We start from the raw sequence: 27,375 nt of genomic DNA, 5'->3' as shown, positions 1-27,375 counted from the left end.
TATATTTGCAAATGACACTACAGATAAAGGACTGGTATCCAAGATCTACAAAGAACTTCTCAGACTCAATACACGAGAAACAAATAAACAAATAAAAAAATGGGCAGAAGATATGAACAGACACTTTTCCAATGAAGACATACAAATGGCTAACAGACACATGAAAAAATGTTCAAAATCATTAGCCATCAAGGAAATTCAAATCAAAACCACACTGAGATACCACCTTACGCCAGTTAGAATGGCAAAAATAGACAAGGCAAGAAACAACAATTGTTGGAGAGGATGTGGAGAAAGGGGATCCCTCCTACATTGTTGGTGGGAATGCAAGTTGGTACAGCCACTCTGGAAAACAGTGTGGAGGTCCCTTAAAAAGTTAAAAATTGAGCTACCCTATGACCCAGCCATTGCACTACTGGGTATTTACCCCAAAGATACAGACGTAATGAAGAGAAGGGCCATATGCACCCCAATGTTCATAGCAGCATTGTCCACAATAGCTAAATCGTGGAAGGAGCCGAGATGCCCTTCAACAGATGACTGGATTAAGAAGTTGTGGTCCATATATACGATGGAATATTACTCAGCTATCAGAAAGAACGAGTTCTCAACATTTGCTACAACATGGACAGCACTGGAGGAGATAATGCTAAGTGAAATAAGTCAAGCAGAGAAAGACAACTATCATATGATTTCTCTCATCTATGGAACATAAGAACTAGGATGATCAGTAGGGGAAGAAAGGGATAAAGAAAGGGGGGGGTAATCAGAAGGGGGAATGAAACATGAGAGACTATGGACTATGAGAAACAAACTGAGGACTTCAGAGGGGAGGGGGGTGGGGGAATGGGATAGACCGGTGATGGGTAGTAAAGAGGGCACGTATTGCATGGTGCACTGGGTGTTATACAGAACTAATGAATCATTGAGCCTTACATCGGAAACCGGGGATGTACTGTATGGTGACTAACATAATATAATAAAAAATCATTTAAAAAAAAAATAAATAAATAAAAGTGAAAAAAAAAATTAAAAATAAAATAAACAAATGCATCTTAAAAACAAAACAAAACTTGAATCTACTGCTTCCCCAAGTTTGCTTCCTCTCCCATAAGGAAACCATAACCCAGCTGTGTTATACTAGTGGACTTGCTAATGTTCTCTGAGTTACAGTTGCCCCCCCTGCCAGATGGAAATGTTGGGGATCAGGTGAGAGAGATTATGTAAAATTCTTATTCTTAACAGGGGAATATTAATGGTACTTTTATACTTTTTTTTTTTTTTTTTTTTGGTTCTAAGAACTTCTATAACCTGGCAGGTTTTCCCCAGACAATTCTGATGCAAAATATTTTGTCCTGTTTCCTCCACATGTCCCTTAGGATACTTACGAAGAGATGAGTCCTCCTATGGGATAGGACCTGGATGATCCCCATTACATCTTGTGGGTTAATGAATCTTTGATTTTTACCACCACCCAGACCTCACTTGCAGGATCTCGGTGTTCCCACACGCCCTAACTCAGGCTACAGGAATGTATGCTGGATATGAAAGTGAAATGGAGACAGAAGAGGTTCTTTTCTTTGTCTCAACCCTTCTCTCCTGTTGGTTTTTAGTAGCACCCTGATCTCTTCCTTCGGAACACTTATTTCAAATTCTAATTAGACATCAGTTTGCCTACTAGCTCATTATCTTTCTCACTAAACTTAAACTTTACAGGAGAAAGGGCGTACGTGTTCCTTTGGCAAGCACCTAGTACAGGGCTTGGCATACAGCAGCAACTCAGCGAATGCTTTTCTGCATGATTGCAGCTGCAGAAATTGTAAAAGCGAGAACATTTATCAAAGGCGAGGCGGTAATATGTATCCAAGCCCACCTCCATCTAAACTGCCTTTCCCTTTCTGTTGTATACACAGCCCTTCACCGATTCTGATCACAACAGACTTGTTCTGTTGGCCACCCTCCTTTCCTCCTCTGTTGTCTTCTTTGCTCCAGCCCCACAGCCACACACAGAACTTTTCCTGTTACTTCTCGTCTCTTGAGGACTGCAGGACAAATAAAAAGTGCTTCCAAGTGTTGCCAAGAATCCTAGTTCCCCTTTCTCTGAGGCTTAAAAATCACTTGATTTTGACGGGACCAGGAGGAGGTAGGGGTGACAGAGGGAGGTTGCAGTGTTCCTGGTCCCTGTGTGCCTGCGAGGGGCTGAGGAGTGCAGGGAGGTTCTGCTTCCTGTGACTGTGGCAGCTGCCTGAGAGTGGGAACGACCCCCAGAGAGAGGGGAGCAGTTGTGGCAAATCTGGGTTTGCTGAGTTGTGCTCTGACTCATGGGAGCTTTACAAAAATCATTTCTACTCTAGTGCACTGGACAGAATGTACTAAAATCCCAAGTCTGGACTGAGGACTGCCTTTCCACCTCCCTTCTAGTCTTCATTTCATTGTTTTAATAGTATCATTTTCATAAAGGCAGTTTACTTCTCCTGGTTTTAAGATAATGTCCTATGGTTTATTATAATCACATATAACTACAACAGATGGATTTACTGATTTTGCCATTTCTGAGCAGATTCCACATTGTTCAGTGTCTATCACAATAAATTGAGAGTGATTGTTTTAATTTCATAATGGGAGACACCGGAAGAAACATTACATAAAAATGATGATAAGGTCTTTTCTTTAGTAAATTTACTTGTTTCTTAAGTACTCATTATATACCAAGTACTGAGCTTGTAGTTGCACAGTGATCTGGAAGTAGAGGAGTTTATCATGGCAGAGTGTGATAAGCAAATAGTATGCAGTTACATAGCATCATATGTACCACATATATACATATAAACTCATATGAATACACATACATATATACACACACAATTGCACACAAATCTCCAAATAATCATATACAAACACACACATATAGGTAGTTCTCCAAATTTTTCTAACCATGTTGGGTTTTAGTTTGCTTGAGATAGGCAATAAATCAAGCAATTAAGGGTACTTGTTTTGGAGTTAGTCAACATGAGTTCAATTCCTAGCAATACCCCTTACTATCTGTATGATTTTGAGTAACTTATATAACTTTTCTTAAATTTTCTCTTTGAATAATGGGAGCAATACTATTTAACTCATAGTGTTGATATTTTGCATGAGGATTTTAGCATTTAATTTCAGAAAGACATTGCGAGGTAGGTACTATTATCATCCTCATTTTACAGATAAAGAAACAGCCACACAATGGTTAAGTAACTTGCTGAAATTCACACAGTAAGAGGGGGCAAAGCCAGACACATTATCTGAGCTGTCAAACTCTAAGGCCTGTACTCTAGAGAACACTAGAACGAAAACTGACAAAGGGATAACTAAAAGGGAAAAGAAAACTCAATTTCAAAAAATCAAGGAGAAGCCAAAGAATAGGAAGAGGAGAGGGGGCAAACTTAAGTGCCAGGCTGTGAGGAGTTTTTATATATTGTCTCAAGCATCCTTGCAACCCTGAGGAGGGGTAGTGATGACTTTATTCAGAAGAGAACTGTAGTTCACATAGCTGATGAATATTGATGTTGGAATTCGACAGTAGGTCCTTCTTATAAATAATATACTCAGACACATATCATGTATCTTCTAGATATTTAGCATAGTGCTTGGTTCTGTAGTTGACATTAAGAAAACACATTTCCCAGCCTCTGATCTCAAAGAGTTTATAATCTAATGGGGATGACAAACATGGATGCCATAAACAGTCAGAGAACACTAAATCCAGGGTGAAGATAACACCACCACATGCGGCCAAGACTGACTGATCATAGAACTAAAATGGCAAATGTCATGATGGAATTCTAATTTAACCTGGCCCGAGTGGCACATTATGCAGTCACAGGTTGTTGAATGCTTAAGTGAAAAGACATGATGTTATTTTTTTTCTTTTTTTTTAAGTTTGTATTTATTTATTTGAGAGAGAGACAGAGTGTGTGTGTGTATGCACGTGCGTGACCTAGTGGGGGAAGGACAGAGGGAGAAAAAGAAGCTCCAGCAGACTCCCAATGAGCGCAGAGCCCCACGTGGGCTTGATCTCAGGACATTGAGATCACAACCTGAGCCAAAATCAAGAGTCGGATGCTTAACTGACTGAGCCACCCAGGTGTTCCATGATGTTATTTTTCTGTTTTCTTTCTTCTCACACAGGACCTATGGGACTGAAAGGCTTAGCTTTCTCCATCCCTAGAGAGAGGGTGCAGACAGGGGGAGGAGGAGGAAAACCAATGCGAGCAGGCTCATTGCTCTGCCTTTTAGTGCCACATCAGAGCCACATCTGTATCCCCGTGCCCACATGGTGCCTAGAACCTGGCAGGCTTTCATAAAAGAAATGTGCTGATTGAAAGAATAAATGAGGAAGAAAAAAAGATTATTTCAGGGAAGACCTAGAGAAATCACAAGGGAGAAAAAAAACACTACAAACAGGACCCATAGTATCATGTTGTCCTTTGAGGCCTTTCCTGTCTGCTCTTAGATAACTATGTCCTTTTCTGTGCCCCTGCGTGCCCTCACCAAAGACGTGAAGCACCTACAACTCTATACTGACATTATTTGTTTACATCTCTGGCTCAGCTTTGAGGAGAGGCATTGTCTAGGGGAAGGACAGTATTATATTCATCTTTATTATCTCCAGTGCCTAAAATATCGTCTAGCTCACAGCAGACAACATCATGAATAATAGGTTCTTAGCAAACAGTACCTGTTTATTATTACTGTTGGGATAATAAACATGCACTGAGCAGAGAACCTTGCTTTCCTGTGACTGACTTACACCCAACTCTTTCCAGCCAACTTGTTTTTGTTGTCCGGTATACAACTTAGATCCTCCTACCAATTCATTAAGTTTAATTTGGATCCCGTTCTCCGTAGAAGTGTGCATTGCCCTCTTGTGTCTCCTCTAGTGAAATACCCCCCCTTTCATTATTTCTCCCCCTTCCTGTGAGGCTCTGCTGCCCTCTAGGGGGCCTTGTTCATCTCACACTTCTCAAGACCCAGTTTGATCGGCTTTTGGCAGCGCAGTCCTCGGGTGGACCATGCTCAGGGATGGGCTGCCAGCTCCCAGGGTTCCCTTGTCTGCTCTTGTCATCCCCATCTTATAAACTTGTGGCTGTATGGTGTCATGGGTTTAGGGATATGGTACTTGGGCGTCAGCAAGCAAGGAGGATGTCAAGAACGGAAACCCATCACAAGTGGAGGTTTTGAGAAGGCTGCCGTGGGGTCTCGGTATGCTTGGTACCAACAGGTTCCCAATTATGGGTATTCCACTTGCATCACGGTAGTTTACATATTACATCAAAATGTATTCTATGGAATTCAGTAGCCGACTGATGGAAGTGTTCTACCTGATGAATGAACAATGATTTCTGTCTTAGCGTGGGCCTCTGGGAGACAAAGAACTTCCTCAAAGTATCTGGGGCCTAAACTGCTTTTTGTCAAAGCCCGCACCAACACCCGGTTGCCATATCCAGTAAAGATGGCCCTTGAGTCTATCTAGTTTGACTTAGCTGGAGCTGCTGACTACTTCTTTGTTTATGAATCATTCTTTTTCCTTTTGTGTCACTGCTTGCATCTGGGGGTCAGGGGTAGTTGGTCTATTCTTCGGGAATTCTTTGTCTACTCTGCAGACTTGCTTTCTTTATCTAGTCTCTGGTTCCTCCCTTGACTCTCCCACATTGTACTTCGAACACTAAACTTCTTTGATTTTCTTTCTTTCTTTTTTTTTTAAAGATTTATTTATTTATTTATTTATTTATTTATTTATTTATTTATTTGACAGAGAGAGAGATAGCCAGCGAGAGAGGGAACACAAGCAGGGGGAGTGGGAGAGGAAGAAGCAGGCTCCCAAAGGAGGAGCCTGATGTGGGGCTCTATCCCGGAACACCAGGATCACGTCCTGAGCCAAAGGCAGACGCTTAATGACTGAGCCACCCAGGCGCCCCTAAACTCCCTTGATTTTTAGGCCAGTTTTTCCAGCAGCTTCTTGGACTTGTTCACTTAGATATTCTCTTGGAAATCTTGAATTTAACAATTCCAAAACCAAACTCATATTTTCTTCAAACCTTCTCTCTTTTACCTTGGGATCATCTCTGGTCCCGTTTCTCCTCATTTAATCCTCTTATCATCACATGTGGATGGCTCCCCCCAATCCTTTATTTTAATCTCCAGCCTGGACTTCTCTAAGCTTATAAGACATAGTCCTAATGTGTCAAAAACTGAACACTTGATTTTACCCTTCAAAACTCTTCCCCAAGTCTGAATTACAACAGTCCCAATCCTCCCATTTACATATTTATAGGTCATAAACCCAGATCTCATCTTTAATTTTTCTCTTTTCATTATATACAACTTAATGATTAAGTCCTATCACTACACTTCCTTCTTGAAATCATCATAATCTCTTACCTAGCCTGTCACAATGAATGTCTAACTGATTTCTTTCTTTAATCTTTTTTCCACTCTACATTCTATTCTAGCTCTAGAAACCAGATGGATCTCTTTAACATATTAGTCTCAGCATATTTTGTTCAGCACTTTATCCTCAAAGCTTAAATCAGTTCCTGGTACACAGCACATTCTCAATTAATACTGGCTAGATGTACTTGATTAATAATATCAGGGTATTGAAATATAATCTGAGTCCTCATATAACTCATATAACTTTGGCTTGATCTTCAATGGGGCGATGTATATAAAATGTATTATGTACTATTTGAAAATATTTTTTAAATAGCATGTAATATCTTAATAGCATCTAATATCTGATTAAATATGTTTAAGTTGAGGACAAGGACAAATTAAGCATGGCTAACATTTTGAGACTGGGAAGTAGCATTAGTTGCATTTAACAGAAGACAGAAAGACAGAAGAATATTACAGAATAATTTATTTAGTATAAAAGAGTGAGTTTTGGATGTGTTGAGGTTGAAATGATGCCAGTTATGAAGATGGTACTATCCTGTTGCTATGTGAAGACTAACAACTAGAGCTACGGAGGAATACTTGAGAATTGAAAGTGCAATGATGGTTGGATTCTCCAAAGAAAAGAACACAAGGAGAAAGGAACCACGGGCCATGGATTGATCGTAGAGAGACAGCTAGGAGACAGGAAGTGGCCCCATGTAGCCCTAAACTCTGTACCTTTGTGCTTGCTCTTATCTCTTGCTGGAATGTCTTCCCCTACCTAAGCAACTCAAATGCTTCTACTTAGCTTTCTTTTCAATGCCACCTCCTCTGTGATTTTTTTAGTACATCACTGAGAGTTGAAATTGATAAATAATCCCCCCTTTGCAGACCAACAGGAATTTTTTTTTCCAGCTGAAGAATAACAGAGAATATAATAAGGCAGAGTACGAAGAGAATGAGGAGTAGCCTGGCAGTCATGAGTTTCAGTCACCTCAATCACAGGCTTGTACAATCTTGGAAAAATTTTTTCATGTCTCTGGGTCTCCATTTCTACGGCTATAAAAATTAGTATATCTTTACTTTTCAAAGTTGTTGTACAAATTAAATGACATATGTACTAGTTCAGAGCACACTGAAGGAGCTCGATAAATATTCGTTCTCTTCTGGTGTGTGTGTATGTGTTGGGGGAAATTGTCAGGAACGCAAGAGCAATTGGTGGCCAAGTGACTCAAGAAAAGTGGAAAAACTATTTTAGCCAAGAAGCTAGAGAAAAGGATATTCTTATCTTCCCATTTCTTTTTTTTTTTTTAAGATTTTATTTATTTATTTGACAGAGAGAGAGACAGCCAGAGAGAGAGGGAACACAAGCAGGGGGAGTGGGAGAGGAAGAAACAGGCTTCCAGCGGAAGAGCCTGATGTGGGGCTCGAACCCAGAACGCCGGGATCACGCCCTGAGCCGAAGGCAGACGCTTAACGACTCAGCCACTCAGGCGCCCCTTATCTTCCCATTTCTTATTTCTTCCTCAACAATTCCATCTTTACCAAGGGAATGGAGTTTGAGGAAAGAGGAAGAATCATTAACTCACAGAATTTTACCTAAGGCATACTTTCTTTTGGTATGAAATCTTGTGTTCTGAAAGAGATACGACTTGCATGCCCCAGATCTGGTGTAGCTAGCTCACTTCCAAGCAGAGCTAATGCAAATAAAAAGTACATTTCTGAAAACAAAGTTTTGAAAAAAAAATGCTTAGTTTGCCTCACCACCCAATTTATATCAATTAATTGAAAATATTTTAATCAAATTCAAAAAGTAACAAATGAAATCACTAACGTCACTTGCAAATTAAAATTCAGTGTAATCACAGCATTCAAGAATATCAATTCATTATACAAAGGGAATGTTTTAGATGCAATTCATCAAAATCATCCAGACATAGTCTTTTATACTTCCACAAATATACTTCAATTATTGCAGAGCCAAAGCATTTAATTAATCATTTCAAAGCATTTCTCTTCCCCCAAATTAAATACCTGAAACATATCATTCGTAATACTACAATCCACCAGATCAAAATCTTCTTAGCATTTACCTCTGCCTACCTGGTGAGATATATTTAATCTCTGTTAAATATAATGGAAATATATTTAAATGGTATATTATCAAGTGGTGGCAGAGCAAGACTTGACAAGTTGACTTATTCTCTTGGAAAGTGAACTATGAGTGCTGATTCACCATTAGGTGAGGAACTAGATCTTCATCAGAGGCTAGAAAAGTGAATCTTTGCTCACATATTTATTAGAGAACTTTTTTTTTTAAGATTTTTTTTTTGAGAGAGAGAGAGAATGAGAGAAAGAGCACAGAGGGAGAGGGCGAGGGAGAAGCAGCCTCCCCGCTAAGCAGATAGTCTGATGTGGGGCTCGATCCCAGACCCTGAGATCACGACCTGAGCCGAAGGCAGATGCCCCACCAACTGAGCCACCCAGGCATCCCTAGAGAACCTTTTGAAACAGCCACTGTGTTAGTTGCTGATGATGAAGACATAGAAAGCAATGCCTACAAGAAACTTACAGTCTAGCAGGGAGAAAAGCAAACAAATATAATGCAATTTGAGGGCTCTACATGAAGGGACCCAGCAAGTCCAATGGAAATGCAGTTTATAAAAGAGATATAATATTTGAGTTAGGAATTGGAGGGTAAAAAGGTGTTTTCTAGGTAGAAGGAAGATAAACACAGGTATTAGTAAAGGCAAAAAGAATAGAATATACATAGGCAGGAGCATACCAAGCAAGGAAACAGCTGAGGCCTTTAAGCAGTGGTGGAGGGGACATCAGGATTGGGTGGGATATTTAATATATGTTTGGAGGAGCACTGGTGGAGGGGACATTTGGGGATTGGTGGAGTAGCTTGGTGGCTGGACCTCAGGTTGAGAAGGTCAAGTCCTGAAGGTCCAGGTCTTTAAGGGCTTTGTGAGCTATGTAAAAGAGTTTTAGATTTTTATATTTTATGGGTTGTATACCTACGATTTGAAGGTTGGGTAATGTGATCAAATTTGCAGTTTAGAAAGATGGCTCTGGCAGCTGTTGGGGCAGGTTGGTGTATCGATAATAGAGATTTAGGACCTTAGTCAATAATTCAGACGATAGCTTATGGAGATCTGATCCATGGTAATATCGGTGAGAATGCGAAAGATAATGTAATATAAGTAGAGAATATGATTGACTGGGTGTGAAACATCAAGGAAAGTGAAGAGTCAAGATTGACACAGGTTTGGGCAACTAGCTTAAAGGTGTAACTTTTATCCAGAGAGGAAATGTAAAAATAAGAAGAGCCTGCAATGATAATGTTTAGAGAAGTGATGATGAGGTTATTATTTAATTTTTTGGTCAAAATAATATTTTCCTCTGATGTCCTGTCTCATACGTTATAATTATTAAGGATTTCAAAAACACTGAATTCTAAAAATTGACTTAAATATTTGCATGAAATTGGTGCTTAAGAAGTATCTGGTGAATTTCAACCATATCTAACCACTTTTTTTATTTTTATTTTAAGGACGTTATTTATTTTAGACAGAGAGAGCATGAGCAGGGGTGGGGGAAGTAGGGGAAGAAGTAGAAAGAGAATCTCAAGCAGACTCTACACCGAGTCCAGAGACCCACACAGGGCTCGATCTCATGACCCTGAGATCATGACCCTGAGCCAAAATCAAGAGTTGGATGCTTAACCAACTGAACCACCCAGGCACCCCAACCTGACCACTTTTAAAAGATATCTTCCAACATTTCACATAGTTTTAAATTGCTAACTTTAGAAATAGTCTTTATTTGAAGAAAGGAAATAAAAATAAATCATTAAAAAATCATAACTGGTAAAAATGTAACCATGTACTTAGTCTGATTCTGCTTTTAGGAAATATATCCCATTCGTGTACTAATTTAGTTCAAGTAAGTGCTATCTGCATTATGTGGATATTTCAGCCAAAAAACCCTGAAATGTCCTTCTTGTGCATACTTGCTTTGATGACCAAACTGGGTTGACTTTGGACCTTAACTAGATCGCAACTCAGCAAGTACTCTAGACAGTGGCTTTAAGTCTCACAGAAAGAGAAAGTACTAAGGGAAAGGGTTAACAAAAGAAAATGGGGCAATGAGTAATCATTTCATTTGTCAAGGGTTTAAGCAGGAAGGTATCCAGCCTAAATCAAAATACAGGGAAGATGACACTTTTTACAAAAGTCTTTTTTCAATCCTGACCTTTCATTAATTCCTACAAATTCTTCACTACCCTTTCAAATATTGTGTTAGTGTTTATGATTTCTGGTAGCTGCGACCATGGACGCTAAAGCCAAACTCCTGGGATTAGAATTGAAGGTCCAACCCTTTCTAGACATCCGTCCTTAGGCAAATTGCTTTCCCTCACTGTGCCTTAATTCTCTCGTTTATAAAGTGAGGATACTAATGTTGCCTGCCTCCTGGGGTTGTCTTGGGACTCGACAAAAGTTTCTAAGGCACTGATAATAGTGCCCACCACATCATAAATGCTGGTAAAGGTTAGCTATTAGCATCAACATCATCATTTTGATCATCCTCTTTCCACATCCTATACTCCACCTTCTCTTCTATAGTTTCTGACTGTTTACACTTTGGGCTGGAGTGCCTAAAAGCTTGATTTTAAATCTAGTGGTGGTGACTGCTGACCCCATACTTGGTGTCTTTTCTCATCCACCTCCCACTGGCAGCCTGTAGCCTCGTCTTACTTGCACTGAGCACTCTCCTACAAAATACTGCAGACTCTGACTCATTAACTTTTACTGAAGTAAAAGGCTACCTGCCCCTTCATCATGCTTTGGTGTGCTCCAGAAATGGTGTGACTCAGCACATGACAGGGCAGATCGGCTTCTCAGTCAGAAGGTCAAGCTTTAGAGAAAGCCTTACATTTTAGGGCTTACGTTCTTAACTGCGGCAGTGGTGTTCAAACCCTGGTTAAGCCAGCCACTCACCACTTTGGGCAAGTGTCTTCATCTTTCTAACCTTTGGTGTCCTCATTGGTATAATGGGCATAAGAAGTCTACTTGGAAATCAGGATCATGTAAGAAAGGTAGTGGTCTAACAGAACAAAAGACAACTTACTGAACGGGAGAAGTTATTTGCAAAGGACATATCCAATAAGGGGTTAGTATCCAAAATATATGAAGAATTTATAATTTATACAACTCAACACCAAAAAACCCCAAATAATCCAGTTAAAAATGGGAAGATATTTCTCAAAAAATGACATACAGATGGTTAACAGACACATGAAAAGATGCTCAACACCACTCATCATCAGGGAAATGCAAATCAAAACCACAATGAGATATCACCTCACACCTGTCAGGATGGCGAAAATCAATAACACAAGAAAATACAAATGTTGGGTGGATGTGGAGAAAAAGGAACCCTCATGCACTGTTGGTAGAGTGCAAACTGGTGCAGCCACTGTGGAGTATGGATGGAGGTTCCTCAAAACGTTAAAAATAGAGCTACTGTATGATGCAGTAATTCTACTACTGGGTATTTACCCGAAGAATACAAAAAACACCAATTCAAAAAGATATATGCACACCAATGTTTATGGCAGGATAATGACAATAGCCAAGATATGAAAGCAGCCCAAGTGTCTATGGATAGATGAATGGGTAAAGAAGAGGTGGTATAGATATCTATGGTATATCACTTAGTCATTAAAAAAGAAGGAAATCTTGCCATTTGCAACAACATGGATGGATCTAGAAGACATAGTGCTAAGTGAAATAAGTCAGAGAGAGACAAATACCATATGATTTCATTCATGTGGAATTTAAGAAACAACAAATGAACAAAGAAAAAAAAGAGACAAATGAACAAACAAAACCCCCCAACTCTTAACCATAGAGAACAAACTGGTGGTTAACAGATGAGGTGGGTCGGGGATGGATGAAATAGGTGAAGGGCATTAAAAGTACACTTTTCATGATGAGCACTGCATAAAGTACAGAACTGTTTAATCACTATATTGTACACCTGAAACTAACATAGTACTCTATGTTAATTATACTGGAATTAAAATTTAAAAAAAGAAGTGAACTGCATTACATACATAGTATGCATGGGCACTTGTTGCATCCCCAATAAATCAAAGATCTTGATAGAAATTGGTTTGATTCCCGAAGAATAAGCACTGGAAGCATGATCAATTGAATTCAAAAGGCATTTGTGGTGGCAAAGTGTGTGTCAAGAAAATATTTAGGCAAGGCTCCTCTACAGCATATGACAATAACATGTATGTTTTTAAAATCTAGCATCACTATTCTAGGAAGTAATGCTGATTTTTTTTCCAGCTTTTATATATCACACCATTTTTATAGGTATGGAAATGTGTTATCAGTGATGACGAGAAAACCAACAAGTTTGTGTTAGGAATATTCTTCAGTCAGTACATCTGGGAATCAGCAGATCTACTGTTCGCACTGCTTTCTACAAAACTTTGCCTCCAGCTGCTCCCTTCAAGCTCTCTGTACAAGCCCACTGTGGCAGTCCTGCATCGTTTTGGCACAAGTTCAGCGAAATGCTCTCTCCCCCTGGAGCTGCCCAGAGAACCCCGCCTGCCACCTAGTGGCCAGGAGAGGGACTGGTCCACTGCTGCTCGGGTGGGCACGGAGGGGTGTGGGGGCAAGGAAAAGAAAGAAAGGGAATGAAGCATGAGAGACTATGGACTCTGGGAAACAAACTGAGGGCTTCAGAGGGGAGGGGGGTGGAAGAATGGGATAGGCTGGTGATGGCTATTAAGGAGGGCACGTATTCATGGTGCACTGGGTGTTATACGCAACTAATGAATCATCGAACTTTACATAAAAAACCAGGGATGTACTGTATGGTGAGTAACGTAATATAATAAAAGAAATTAAAAAAAAAAAAAAAAGAAAGAAGGGGAGAGTCCGTAAACAGTTGAGACACCGCACCCGGTTCTTCACTAGCACCACTGAGGATGGTTAGAAATGCCCTGGAGTTAAAGGCTGTCTTCTTTCAGCTCTTGACTTGCTGTCTGTCTGGCACTGTTCTCCCTGGAGATGGAGTCACAAAGCAGTGTCTGCACAGTGAATACAATTAAAGGAAAGCCTCTGGAAATGTCCAAGGGGAAATTAGATAACATGTGCTTTGATGCAGGGATTTGGAGTTTGAAGGTGAAAAAGACAGGCAAGACATCAGAAGTCTGCCTCTGCTTAGCCCCAGTTCAGCACATTAACATTCTGCTAATGTGTCTTAGTAAGTTCTTCACCGAACTCAGTTTGCTCGTTTTTCTCAAGTATCATCAGACATTTCAAATATCTTTCAGATTAAAAGAAGTCCTAAAGTTAGACTTCTATTATGAGTGGATGCTGAGATCAATTTTTTTCTTACGTTATTATTAAACAACAAAAGGGAAAAGTGCTTGCTGGTCCATTTGGGCTGGAACATTAGGTTCTCGTTTTGCTGTCCTGGCAGCCACTAGATCTGTGCATGGAGGAGAAATGTCTACTTTTGCCCTGGTCCATTCTTAGCAATGGGCTGCACTCTTGGCTGTACCCCGTGGCTAGATAGTCCCTGAGAGAAGCATCCATGGTTCACCCTGAACTCAAATTCCCTCTTATTTCCCTCAGATGCTCCTACCGTGCCTTTTTCCCCCTCAAGGTAATAATATGTCTGACTGAGTCAGAACACACTCTCAGGAGTGCCTGACTCCCACCAATGGGTCAAGTGGGCTCTGCTGTCTTTAGTTTCTGACCAAGACACTGATGGGAACCAGACTGAAATGAACAGACATATCATAGAAGATAGTTGAGATGGCATGGAGAACAGTGGGAACCTTCTATTATCCTTTGAGGAACATAAGTAGGAGGGATCTCCTTTTTACCTCTTGTATTACCTGTATTACAATAGCAATTTACTGAGCTCCTACGCAGAGCCAACCTAGGAATAAATAAGAAAATGTTCTTGTCCTCAGGAATTTCTGGTAGAATGTGTGTGTGTGTGCATGTGATACATATGACCACAGTAAACCCTCACAGAATGTCATGGAACCTCACCAGAATTTTGTATGGAGGAGACCAATTCTCCTCTCTCTCTGCCTGAGCCAAGATATCTTTTAGGGAGTATTATGCTCAGAGTAGAGTCCTTTAGTTGAGCTCCAGAGTTTACAATGTAACATCTTCAAATCTCTCTCTGACTCTGATATCCCTGCCTTCCTGTTATAACAACCCTTGTGACAACCTTGGTTTCACCTGAGTAATCCAGGATAATCTCTTCTCAAGATCCTTAACATAATAACATCCACAAAGTCCCTTTTTCCATGGAAGGTGACATATTCACAGGTTCCAGGGAATGAAGTGTTACCATGTTTGAGGGTCATTACTCTGCCTACCACAGAGGACATCCATGTTAATATTATACTACTCCATTACCTCCCTTGTTCTGCCCATGCCATCTAAAACTGAAGAAAGTGTCTTTGCTGGTTTGGTTTTACTCTTCTTTTTATGGCAATATTATATGGTGACCATACACTGAAATTCTAGCCAATTTATATCCCAAGGCCTTTCCCACTCCTCCATCAGTTAACCACGCCCTCCCATTTTGCACTGATGCCATTGTTGGTTTGGACCTGAGTATAGGGGAATGGCAGCTGATCTCCTGACTGGACACTGGCTGCAGTGAGGTAAAAGTGTATGCCCTTCAGTCACTTAGGGAGAAAGTAGGTGTACATTTTAGAGTCCTCTCTGAGACTGCTGTGGAGTTTATGAATGGAGAGTGTGGAAAGTATGCCTAATAACCCAACCAATAGCAAGCCTCTGGCAATATCAGTGTTATTACCTTATGCCCAAGTGGGCAGGCGATGCCTTAGAGTTTGAGTCCACAGAGTAAAAGTCCTAATATGGGGCAAACAGGAAGGAGGAACAATTACCCACTTAATATATCCTCTTGAAAGCTTGTCAGTCATTTTATTGTGGGGAAAAAACATGGTGTTTAGACTTGGGTTTGAATCCCACTTTCATCCCTCATGAGCTGTGCCGTCTTGGACAAATCACTAAACCTCTCTGCACTTAATTTTTCTCACCTTTAGAACAGAGAATAATAATAATGTTTACCGAGTCATGGTCTCTCTGTGTTTTTTTTCTCCAATTAAAAAAGCCACATGAATTAGAGAAAACAGTTAGTTTGCATTTTGGCTATGCCATTCTAACTCAGCAGAGGGAGAGTCACATTCTCTGGCAGCTTCTACCATCCAGAGTGTGTAGTCGCAAAGCCTGAGAACAAGGCCAGGCAGCAAGCTTGCAAACAGGAGGGATGTTGTGACTCTTTCTTTCTTTTTCTTTATTTCTTTTTTTTTTTTTTTTGGCTAAACATAAATGAACAATGTGAGGATGCACTTGCCTTCCCAAAGAGAACTTCATATCATTTGATGTATAAAATTGACCAAGTGATTCATCCCTTAGTTTCCAAACATTAAGTAAAATAGATCCATCTGGGCCAAATTAAAATTCAAAATACTTTTTTCATGAAGAAATATAAACTCACTGCCAAAACCACAAGGGGAATGAGAAAAGTGGCTAATACTTACAAATCGCCTTTAAACTCTGAAGAAAGCCTGACTTCTGAAAAAGCACTGTCACAGAAACTCTGTAACCTTCTACTGAAGAATATAATGGAAATTTAGGGGACCATCGGCCACCAGGATGTAGCCATGATTTACTGGTAATTCAGACCAGGTTCCCAAAGTCAAATATTTCCATTTCAGTAAATTTACTGAAGACTGATGTCATGGAACCTCATATTAGGTCACCAGAGCTATATATTGGGTGGACGGGAACTGAGATGACCCCATGATTAGGAAACAGGAAACTCACATCTCCTGAACCTGGCCTGTGGGACATGCTCTGTATGACGCTCACAATGATCCTGTGAGCATAATACACAGTGTGATGCATAGTATCATCCTCATTTTCTAGCAGTTCTGAGAATTCAGGGCTTCGTCTCAAGTCCCAGACGTGAGTGGCAGAGCCAGGATTGGAATCCCTACCTTTGCTGACTAGGCTCACTTCCTACACCACAGTATGTCTGCCAAGTTATAACAGGATTGACACCGACAGGCTATCTTATTCCATGATGTCACCCTGACTGATTTGCCTATATGCTGCCCCCCCCACCCCAAATCACCTTTAGGGTCATTTCTCTGGGAGTAAAAATTAGCATCAAAGTACTAGTATTTTACTTGGCAGAAACACATTCACAGTGACTTTATTTATCAACGATAAGATGGAATATATATATATACATGGTTGAGAAAATGAATCCATCAGAAAGGCAATATTAAAATAAAAAAGGGCTATAAGAACATATAGACCTGGGTTTGAATCCCAAATTTACTACTTATAAACTATGCACTAAATAAAGCTTGCTTAACCTCTACCTGTCTCAATTTTTTTTTTCTTTTCTGTGGAGGGGGTGATACTTTCTATTATAAAAAACTTTGTGAAGATGATAGATAGATAGATAGATAGATAGATAGATAGATAGATGATAGATAGACAGAAGATAGATGATAGATAGATAATACATATAAAAGTATAGATAGATAATACATATAAAAGTACTCAGTGCAACCTCTGCAATCAGGTAGTTGCTCGGAAAGTGTTTATGACACAGACGATGAAGCAGGTTATTAAGGATCATTATTGGAAAAGCACAAATGAATTCACTTGTTCTCTAGCAGAAAGGAAGGGTAAGGACACATAAGTTTTGGTTGGGGATAGCTGGGGAGGCATCACGCTGGTGTTAGGAAGTGGCCACGACTATGAGGAATTTGATGATAAACTGAAGAGGTTATTGAAAGGAAGTCGAGGGAGCTGGAAGGTGGGCAGATGGCAGCCCCCTGCTCAGGCTAAGCCTCTTCAGTCCATTCCCTGACTCCTGCCCACACATATTTGACATGCTGCAATTCCCTGCCCACACTGTGTTGGGTCATACCTCTGGGCTGTTGTTCATATTGTTCCCCCAAACTCTGTACCCCATGATGTTTATCTGGTTCATGTCATCTTTTATTCTTTGGGATTCAATGCAGGTGTCAGCCTTCCAGGAAGCCTTCCCGAAACCTCCAGATTGGACCAAGTGTCCTTTTTAGCCTGACTTCCTTCTGCATTGTCTCCTTTATCATGTCATATACTACAAAAATTAATGATTTGTATATGGTTTGGTTTCCCCCACTATTCCATGAGCTGCTCCTAAAGGCACAGTTTGTGTCTTATTTGTCTTTATATTCCTAGAATTCAGCAATGTACTTATAGTGATTACTCTAAAAACACTGGCTGGAATTACACTGGACTGGGTCAAGGTGGGAAACGCTAGGATTCCTTGTCTATTTCATGAGATTTTATCGAGGTTAGGCATGCCAGAAGACACAAAAAGAATTATGTAGGAAATTAGTATAAATCCTCATAATTCCTAATTATAATAAAATGCTCATATTAATAAGTATAATAAATATGATAAATAGTAAAAACAAGTCAGATTTTTTCTGCAAAAACAAAATCTATATAGTTAAAAATCACCATTAAATAGAAGAGATATTGGGTAGCCCTTTCAAGTTCAAATTTTACCTCAGAGGCTTCTAAGAGAAAACACCAGTCAAATCAGGCTCAGCTGAAGGAATGACCGTGGCAAGAAAGTACAGTTCCGTAAAGATCCAGGGAAGAGTTTTCAGGGAAACTCCTGGGGGCAAGTCACATTTCGTACCCATTCAGTCTCAGTTTTTCTCAGTTCAGGCTACAAAATATGAAGAGCTGGAATGGGGACCATTGTGGAATGGTTATCTGCATGGGTCCTGAAGCCAGCCTGTCTTTATTGGAAGCCTGCCTCTTCTACTGACTGTGTTTATGGATTTGAGCAAGTAAGTTACCCTCTGCTTAGCTTGGTTGCCTTATCTGTAAGATCAGGATTGTTTTGAGGATTAAAAGAGTTAATCCACAGAAGGGTTTGTTTTGAGCAGCAGCAGGCCCATCCATCACCAAGTGCTTAATGAATATAAGTATTCACTGTCCTCCACCCTTCTTTGTGTTCACTGTCAAATGCCAGTGCTGTTCACACGTCATTATTCGTATATCCACCCATCTATCCATTTATTCAACAAACATTTTTAAGCGCAAACCACATGCCTGGCACTATGCTGCGTTCCAAAAGTCCAGGAAAAATGAAGACATGGACCCTGTGCTTAGTCGGTTCACACGATAATGTGTGAATGTGTGTGTCTGCTCACATGCATGCATGTGCATGTGTTTAAGGGAGTCTTACAGTTAAACATGGAATTATAACACAGGATGATGAATGTGTGAGAGGGAGAAGCACATGGCTCATTTGGATGATAAAGGGTGGAACCTAATATGGTCTCAGAGAATCAGGACAGGCTTGCCAGTAGAAGCGGTATCAAAGATGAGTGTGATTTAGCCGAGTGAGAGTTGAGGGTGGTGGGTCCAGTGCGTTTTTTAACAAATTAACTGCATTGATAGAGGCCTGAAAAGCAAGAAAATTGAGTGGGTCTGAATGGAAAGTCAAGCAGGGAGTGACTAGATGCCAGGCTGGCCGGAGGAGGGCTCACGCCATCAAGGGCCTTTCCTGGCATGGAAGGGGAAGGAAGTTTGGCTCTATCTTATCCTCGCTGGTGAAGCCCTAAGGACAGCTAAGCAGGCATAAAGTATTTAAATAGTATCTATTGTTTGAATTGGATCCTTTGGGCAGTTTTTCTAATTCTCCACGTGTAGAATTTGCTGCTTCTAACTCTGGGCCCCTCTGTTCCCCTGTAGACTCCTATCACAGCACTCTATCACTTTATTGAACTTAACCTGTTTCCAGTTCTATTTCGGGAGACTGAGGGCTCCTCAAAGACTGTTTCTTACTTTTCTCTGTATCCCCGGAATCTACTTGGCACAGAACAGGCACTCAGTGGAAGCTTGATTAAAAACAAAAAGTTTACTTGTAGCAGGAAGTATTTTTTCTTATATTTTTCAAACAAAGTATTCTCAGATAAAATCTGGGTAATGAAGTCAACAAAGTGAGTAGTTCTGCTCCATGTAATGGCAGTGTGAGCCCTAAGAGCTGCTGCCTACCCGAATCAACATCTATCACTGGGCGCTGCTGTGTGTCAGGCATGGTGCTAGGCGCTGAGGAAGACAGAAGTACTTTTAAGACAGCATTGCATAGTTGTGAAAATATCGCATGTCTACACAAAACAGCCCCCCCACCAGGTCCCTAGGGCCTACCACAGTGCCTGACAACGTTCAGTTCTGTTTGTATAAATAATAAATGAAGAAGGTGTGAGGAATGTGTGCTAAATGTTCTGGGAGTCCAGATGAGGGAAAATCTGTGAGACAGTTTAATCTGATAAGGTTTCAGCGGGGAAGCTGGGCCCCGGAAGAGAAAAACAACCTGGAAAGATAGAAGGAAGAGGCAGGGGCTTCTAAAGAGAAAGAGATACACCAATGTCCCTTCATATAGACTAATAACTCCTTAATGACATCTGAGCAGATGGAAATCATCAAAGCTCTGAACATAGTTGGGGTATGTTGGCATTCACACAAGGGAACCAATTTTCCAGGCCAGCTATAATCTGGGCAATGGACATGAAAGGGCTAGTGGTTGCTTTAGCAGGTAGTCTGACTGGACTCTCGTGACAATGTCAATGAAAGCAAAGTTAATTAGTTAATTGAAACAAAAGCGGCAAATGATAGTTTCTAAAATTAAGGTGGAGGCAGTGCTAACGTTTCTGCCGCTTGAGAATCCCCAGTGAGGCTTTTACCTTCTGAGAAGATGCATGTTCTGAGCTACAGCCTCTGTCATCCATTTAGCCATGAAGTGCCCACTGCGTCTGAGAACCTTAGCCCCACGACCCTGGAAATTCTGAATCTTGTAGAACCAGAACTTTAGACTCATCACATTCAGTGCTTTATTTAGGTCAGAACTGGTTTTGTGTTCATTTGTCAGTTTGCAGCTGAAGTGAAGGCCTTACACGGAAGCATGGCATTATCTGCTTGACAATGATTTGAGGCTGTACCATGTCGTGCTGGAAAATTAGTGTCTAGAACCAAAATGTTAATCACAGGGACCTCTATACATTGATGGCATAAATAGTACGTTTCTATATAAAAAAATCTATAGTGAGTCACTCCGTTTAAATAAAAATCTCCCTTTGCTATTTCAGTGAGTTGAATGACTGACTCTGGGCACTTTTCTTTTTGGTGCTCTAGGGTGAGACTGTTTTACTTCCCAGAAAACTGTTAGATCTCTTAGCATTGGCTCTATTTTTCCCTTAGGTGCTCAGAGAAAAACAATGGTTCTCTCTCCATGACCAGAGGTGGAAATTGGCTCTTTCTGTCCCCCTTCTCACTGAAGATAGTCTCCCAGAAACATCTTCTCTTTGGCGATGATGATATTTTCCATTGTGAATCCCCTTTGTAGTATCAGTGCTCCAGAAAGTTAAGAGAGTTACTTGAAAATAATAGTCCTGTGTTAAACAAGCTTGGGAAATGATTGAAAAGAATGAATGAATGAATGATTGGTTTCTTCACTGCAAAACTTCTCAGTGTTTATCCCTAAACACAGTCACACTATTCTAAAGGAATAGTCAAGAGTGTTTTCAAGCTTCTTTGACCAAATACTTTTTTTTTTAAGGGAACAATTTGTGAGACTAGCTGTCTAAAGAATACATCCTGGGGAAGGCTCAGCTCTAAGGCCAATGAGCTAAGGCCTCAGTTGAGAGTTGTATGTAACTGGTCACAAGACTAAGAGTGGGGGCGCCTGGGTGGCTCAGTCGTTAAGCATCTGCCTTCAGCTCAGGGCGTGATCCCGGCGTTATGGGATTGAACCCCACATCAGGCTCCTCCGCTATGAGCCTGCTTCTTCCTCTCCCACTCCCCCTGCTTGTGTTCCCTCTCTCGCTGGCTGTCTCTATCTCAGTCGAATAAATAAATAAAATCTTTAAAAAAAAAAAGACTGTAAGAGTGTTCTAACACACTGGTCCTCACATTCCCCATTTGAAAAACGGGGAAGATTATTGCTTCTCCTTTTAATATTTTGTGACCACTAGGTAATTCTCCTACCATTACTATTACTGCTGCCACTACTAGGTACTATCACTTTATACGGCAGACACTATTTATGGGCTTATCCAATAAGCACTTGAAACCCCCTTCTCCCTCTCAGTTTCCATTATAGAAGATGTAAAAGATAAATGTACACTTTTTTCTACTCTCTTGCAGCTAGGGGTAACTACATGAGACAGTTTTGGCCAAAGAGATAGAAAGGCAATTATGGAATCCTGAGAAGACCATTGTTTTCCCTAATGAAAGGGTGTAACACATGGAGCCATTGTGCAACCATGAGTAAAAAGGCCTGGAGAGGGGGCCTGGGTGGTTCTGTTGGTTAAGCGTCTGCCTTCAGCTCAGGTCATGATCCCAGGGTCCTGAGATCAAGTCCCATGTCAGCCTCCCTGGTCAGCTTCTCCCTTTCCCTCTGCCTCTCACCCTGCCTTGTACGTTTGCTCTCTCCCTCACTCTCTCTCTTAAATAAATACAATCTTAAAAAAAAAAAAGGCCCAGAGACCAGTGGAGATGTTGGCTTTGGCACCACTGAGCATTGGAAGACCACCAGGAGCTGTCTGTCTACATGTTTCTTGTAATACGAGGGAAGTGAAACCCATACAAATCATATAAATCTCTGAAAATCAGGCTTTCTCTTATTTGGCAGCTGAACACATTTCTAAAGATTTATCTACCATTTATTGAGTGCTTTTTATGCACTAAAGTAAGCATTTAACACATCTCACTTCATTCACTCTCACAACATGGATCATTATCTACCATTTTACAGTTGAGGAAACAGACTGACGTACCTTGTTCAAATTCACACTGCTAGATTTGAATCTAGGTGTGGCTCCAAAGCCAGAACTATACACTAGTTTGTTCTATTTGCATCTACTATCTCTACATCCACTGCTCCAAAGACTATGTCCTAACTTTTGAGTCACTATAACCTTGTGAGGTATTACTTTCATTCTAAAGTATGCAATTAGTGTCATCTTTAAAATGGAGCTCTAGCTGTCTGCCATGAGATGTAGAAGGGATATCCATAGGCCTTTTCAAACAGGGCCCAGACCCAGTCTGGGTTTATAGTAGCCTGCCTCTCTATGTAACAGATGGAAGAAAGCAGAACCAGGCTGGGCCTAGCATAGCAGCTGCTTCTCTCCAAAGACCAACAGTCAGAGATTTAAGTTAACTATTTAAGCCCCTTATAGATCCCAATAGATGGGCTCATTGGCATATTACAGAATTCAAGCCTGAGAAGCCCAACTGATGAAGGTAATTTAGAATAAAATATGAAAATATTAGAAGCATCCAAGTTCACTTCTCTCCCCATCATTTAATTCCTAGAGATAGATAATGTGATACACACTGGACTTTATAAATTAAAAGGGAAGATAAATCCATATATAACCAGTTATATCTTACAATGTGATAAATACCATATTAACATGTTGTTAATTGATGTTGGATCACAGAGAATAAATACTTAGTGTGAGAGGTCATGGGAAACATAGAGGAAAATAATTTTAGTTTGGATCTAAATTATTTTGTAGGGTTATAGCTAAAGGGGGGGGCTGGTAGGGGATATGTGTGTGATGCAAGGATATTATAGCTTTTTCTGGCCTTTCTTCTCCATATCAAAAGCAGGATCCAGCAAAAAATAAGTCACTATATAATCCGACCATAGCCTGTCTCAGCCATCATCACACAGACCAGCATTTGCCACGTCTACATACAGGAAACTCAACAAGTGTCAAATGTCCCTCCTCATCATCTTCAATATTCTAAAACCCAAACTACAAAATCCTGTCATCAAGGACTACATGGCCCTGTAGGAAAAACAAGTTAAAATACTGCCCCAAATCCTGAGAATTTCTGTTTCCTATTGGCACTATCACTAAATTGTGTTATTTATTTTGCCCCTTATTTCCTAAAGTAGAGAAGAAATAGTTGAAAATGGTAACTTAATGTTACTAGAGGCATGTTAGAATTATAACAAAACGTGAGATCAATCGATGGGATAGATGACCTGATTCTTGAGCAGAAACTGAGGACCATGGGAGTGCAGGGGATATTTGTAATAGAGATCACAGTAGACTTCATGTTATGAAAGGTAGGAGAACCACTAGGGGATAGTAGTATGCACACCTGAACACAAGCAAGAAATACCCACCACATTCCTACTTCCCAAATTTATTTGCTCAATAAATATCCCAAAGATTATTAAGTGTCTTCTATGTGTCACATGCCCTTCTTGGTACTTCCAGGCACTGGAGGCCACTCCTAAGGAGCTCACCTTGCCTAAATTAGGACAAAGGGTGTGCTCTACAATCTGGCAAGGAACTAGACCATGTCAAAATGGAGATGCTCTAGAAAGCTCAGGCTGTGTAATTAATGTGTGTATAGACCTATATTGTCTTTTACGATGCTCTCTTTGTTATTAGCATCATCCTGATTACATGCCTGACACAGAGACTTCCAGGGGTGGAAGAAGACTGACAAGTGTTAATGTAGTTAAAAATAATAGCAAACACACACTTATGTGGCATATACTTTACATGTATTTACTTATTTAGTCTCACAACCCTGTTTGAAGGCTGTGTTTCATTATTTCCATTCATCAGAGAGGGAAACCACAGCACAGGGAGGTTAAATGATTTGCCCACGGTTCCACAGCTGGTAGGTGATGCTCCCAGTATTCAATCCCAGAGCTGCCTGGCTCTGTACTCTGATACCTTCAGTAAAGTATCTGCTGTGTACCTGGCCTTTACACATATATTATTTCTTTCACTCTTTACAATCCTCTGAGGTAGGTGATATGATCTCAATTTGGCAGATGAAGAAACTCAGGCTCAGAGAAAAGGAATGGCAGTACCAGAGTTCAGACTCAGGAGAAGCTGGCTACAAAGCCGGTGCTCTTCCCCATTGCTCCACACTGTCTAAGGAGCCTGCCTTGGGTGAGCTTTTGGGGCACTTAGGCAGAGGTTCACAATTCTATTCCTCTAGCAGCCTGTTTGTTTTACCTATCAGAATGCCTTGGAAGATTTTATTTAAAGAGAGAGTTTGGTAAAAGAAAAGTTTGAAAAATAAATCTTCTTGGACAAAATAAAAGGCTGATCGTACGGAAGTTTCAGAAAAAGAGTATTCTAGAGAGGAGTCAGGAAAGCAGATGGAAAATATTCTAGCAATTTAGATAGATGAAAGGCCTTCTGGGTAGACCATGACATTGCCAGGATTTATCGAAGAAGTAGAAGACACAGTTGTTCATCCCAAGATTTACAATTTAGTTAAATAGCTTGCTCAGTGTACATGGAAAAAGATGAGAGGCATACAGGAATTAGAAAAAAATAAAATAAAAGAGGCAAAGATACAAGTTAATAATGCAAATGAATTAAGCTATGTGATTAAGTATCTTGTAAGTGCTTTTCAATCCTCAGAAGACACAGTATCTTTACCATCACCATTATTCAGGCTTTGAAGAATTAGGGCTGATAGAAAGGTGGGACTTTCCACGCAGGCTAAATTATGGCATAAGAGAATTGTTCAAGCAATAATATTTTGCTATTTGTCTTCCATTCAAAAGATGTTTATCTTCCATTTATTTATCTAGACTTTAGGAGAATTGTAAAATCTCTGTAGAGTAAGCAGATGATATCCTAACTAGCTCTTTTGATATGTACTTCTTAAATGGAGGGAGTCCTTATTCCCAGGAACAATCTATGTAGCCTTTTTAATACCTCCGAATTTGTTCCCAAGCCACTGATAAGATGATCTCATTGCTCCCCTGTTGGAAAGTTATTAGTTGCACTAATTTCACATCATCCCACCCACAGAGGCCACAGTCTTCTCTTTCCCAGAGAAGCAGGGAAGGAGAAAATGGTTACTAGCCAGTCTTACCACTAGCATAAGTCTGAGCAGCTCCATGGGATGATAGGTTACACTTTAAGTTTTTAAAGTTTGTCATATTTAAACAGATTTTAAGGAACCATATGTCTCTAGGATAGCATGAAATATAGCAATCTATGCTACCAGTATTCTCTAGATGTTTGTTAAAGAAACAGATCTCAATCAGCTAAAAAAAATGATCTCATTGCTTTCTGAAGTGCCTTGGGAGGTATTTATCACATAAGGAAGTCCCTCATGGTGGGGGAATCATTGGCTATTGGCTCCAGATTCTTTTAAGATGGGAACTGCCCCATAAGTACTACCTTGAAGGGTGGGATAGGACTGTGGACAACAGAGAAAATGGGAAACTGGCTAGTTGTTGTAGAAGATAATATGCAAGGTTACTTTTGCCTCTTTTGGATACTTAGACATTTCCCAAAGAGTTCATGTTTTCCATTAAGAACTAAAACGTAGAGTCTACATTCACATGTGTCTATGGGATGGGCAGTCAAGAGCTCTTCTGGGCTTGGAAAAGGTCAGGCACACAGCGCAGCCAGATATGTAAGGCTCATGGCACTCCGTGTTCAGCATAATCTTCTATGTTAAGAATAACCTTCTCTACTCTGGTCTGGTGAATTAGAATTTGGTCCATGATGTATTTCTGTCCCCTCAGGACCTGGAGGTCCTTGCCTTGGCTTAATGACTTAACTGTGCTCTTCCTGCCCTTTTGGACCTTATTTCCTTTTTGCCGAAACTCTGTTTTTTTTCTTTATTCCAACTTTGCTGTTTCTGGCTTTGGCATAACTAACTGGGGCCACATCCAATTAACCCCATAAAAACCATTCAACGAGAATGCCCAAGGCCCCTTTCCCAACCCTCTGCCTCCCAGAGTTTAATTCACTCAGCTATTTCCCATTTAAAAGATCCAGGAAGCAAATGCCTTTGCTTCAGCTATAGGGGCCAGTGCCCCACAACTTCCCCCCACAACTTTTACCTTAGGGTTTCCCCAGAGGAGCCCCTCCTCTTCCACAGGTTGACCAGGCTGCTGGATCTGCTGGCTGCTGAGGATGACTTGCCATCCCCCACGTGCATGCGCACCACGGTAGATGTGGTGAAGGCGCTGCGCACATTTCTCTCTGGTTTGGCCAGGATGATGTACACCTTCGGCACAAACATGCAGCCTAGTGCCACTGTGGCACTGAGACTGACTGAGAAACACATGGTGATGATTTTGTAGTTGCTGCCAAAGTAGATTGGCACAAAGGCCAGCCATATAATGCAGGTGGTGTACATTGTGAAGGCGATATACTTGGCCTCGTTGAAGTTAGCTGGAACATTTCTGGTCTTGAAAGCATAGAAGGTACAGCTTAAAATCAGCAAGCCATTGTATCCAAGAGGAGTGACAACTCCTAGGTTGGTGGTATTACAGATCAGGTAGACTTCTCGAATGCTTGGGTAGTCATGCATTATATCAGGAGGCTCCATTATAAAGAGGGCAACAATGATGCCCAACTGAATGCATATGAGAATGAAAGCAATCACAAGCTGGGCACAGGCACTCATGAATCTGGGCTTTTTGGTACAGATCTTCTTCTTGCTGCCGGCCAGGATCCTTGCAATACGATTGGTCTTGGTTACAAGGGCTGAGTAGCTCATGGCTGGGGAAAGACCAATACCAATTCTCTGAAGGTAGCAGTAAATCTGTTTAGGCTTTGCAATGAGGCAGAAGGTACATAAGTAACCCAGGCAGATGCCAGCCAGGATGATATAGCAGAGTTCCCTGCTAGAGGATTTGACTACTGGTGTATCGCGGTAAATGATGAAGACTGCAGTGACAAACAGGGTGGCCAGCAGGCCGAGGCAAGCAAACACCACAGCTGCAATAGGCTCAGGGTCACCCCAGCGAAGATACTGTACTGGAATCAAGTCACAACCTGCAGAGACA

At 40.7% G+C, this 27,375-nt stretch overlaps 1 protein-coding gene across 3 annotated transcripts in view; it reads right to left on the bottom strand.

The window, feature by feature from the left end:
* GRM5 (glutamate metabotropic receptor 5) overlaps positions 1 to 27,375 on the bottom strand; it is a 502,219-nt gene that overhangs the window by 31,553 nt on the left and 443,291 nt on the right. For all 3 annotated transcript variants that reach the window (XM_048217498.1, XM_048217499.1, XM_048217500.1), the window contains exon 7: positions 26,425 to 27,364. In XM_048217498.1, the coding sequence (XP_048073455.1) occupies positions 26,425 to 27,364 (940 nt within the window). The remainder of the gene's footprint in view (positions 1 to 26,424; positions 27,365 to 27,375) is intronic.

This window comes from Ursus arctos, unplaced genomic scaffold (genome assembly GCF_023065955.2).
Source record: "Ursus arctos isolate Adak ecotype North America unplaced genomic scaffold, UrsArc2.0 scaffold_22, whole genome shotgun sequence".
Classification (NCBI taxonomy): domain Eukaryota; kingdom Metazoa; phylum Chordata; class Mammalia; order Carnivora; family Ursidae; genus Ursus; species Ursus arctos.
The sequence above is the reverse complement of the archived record's forward strand: the minus strand, read 5'-3'. Positions and strand labels throughout refer to the sequence as shown.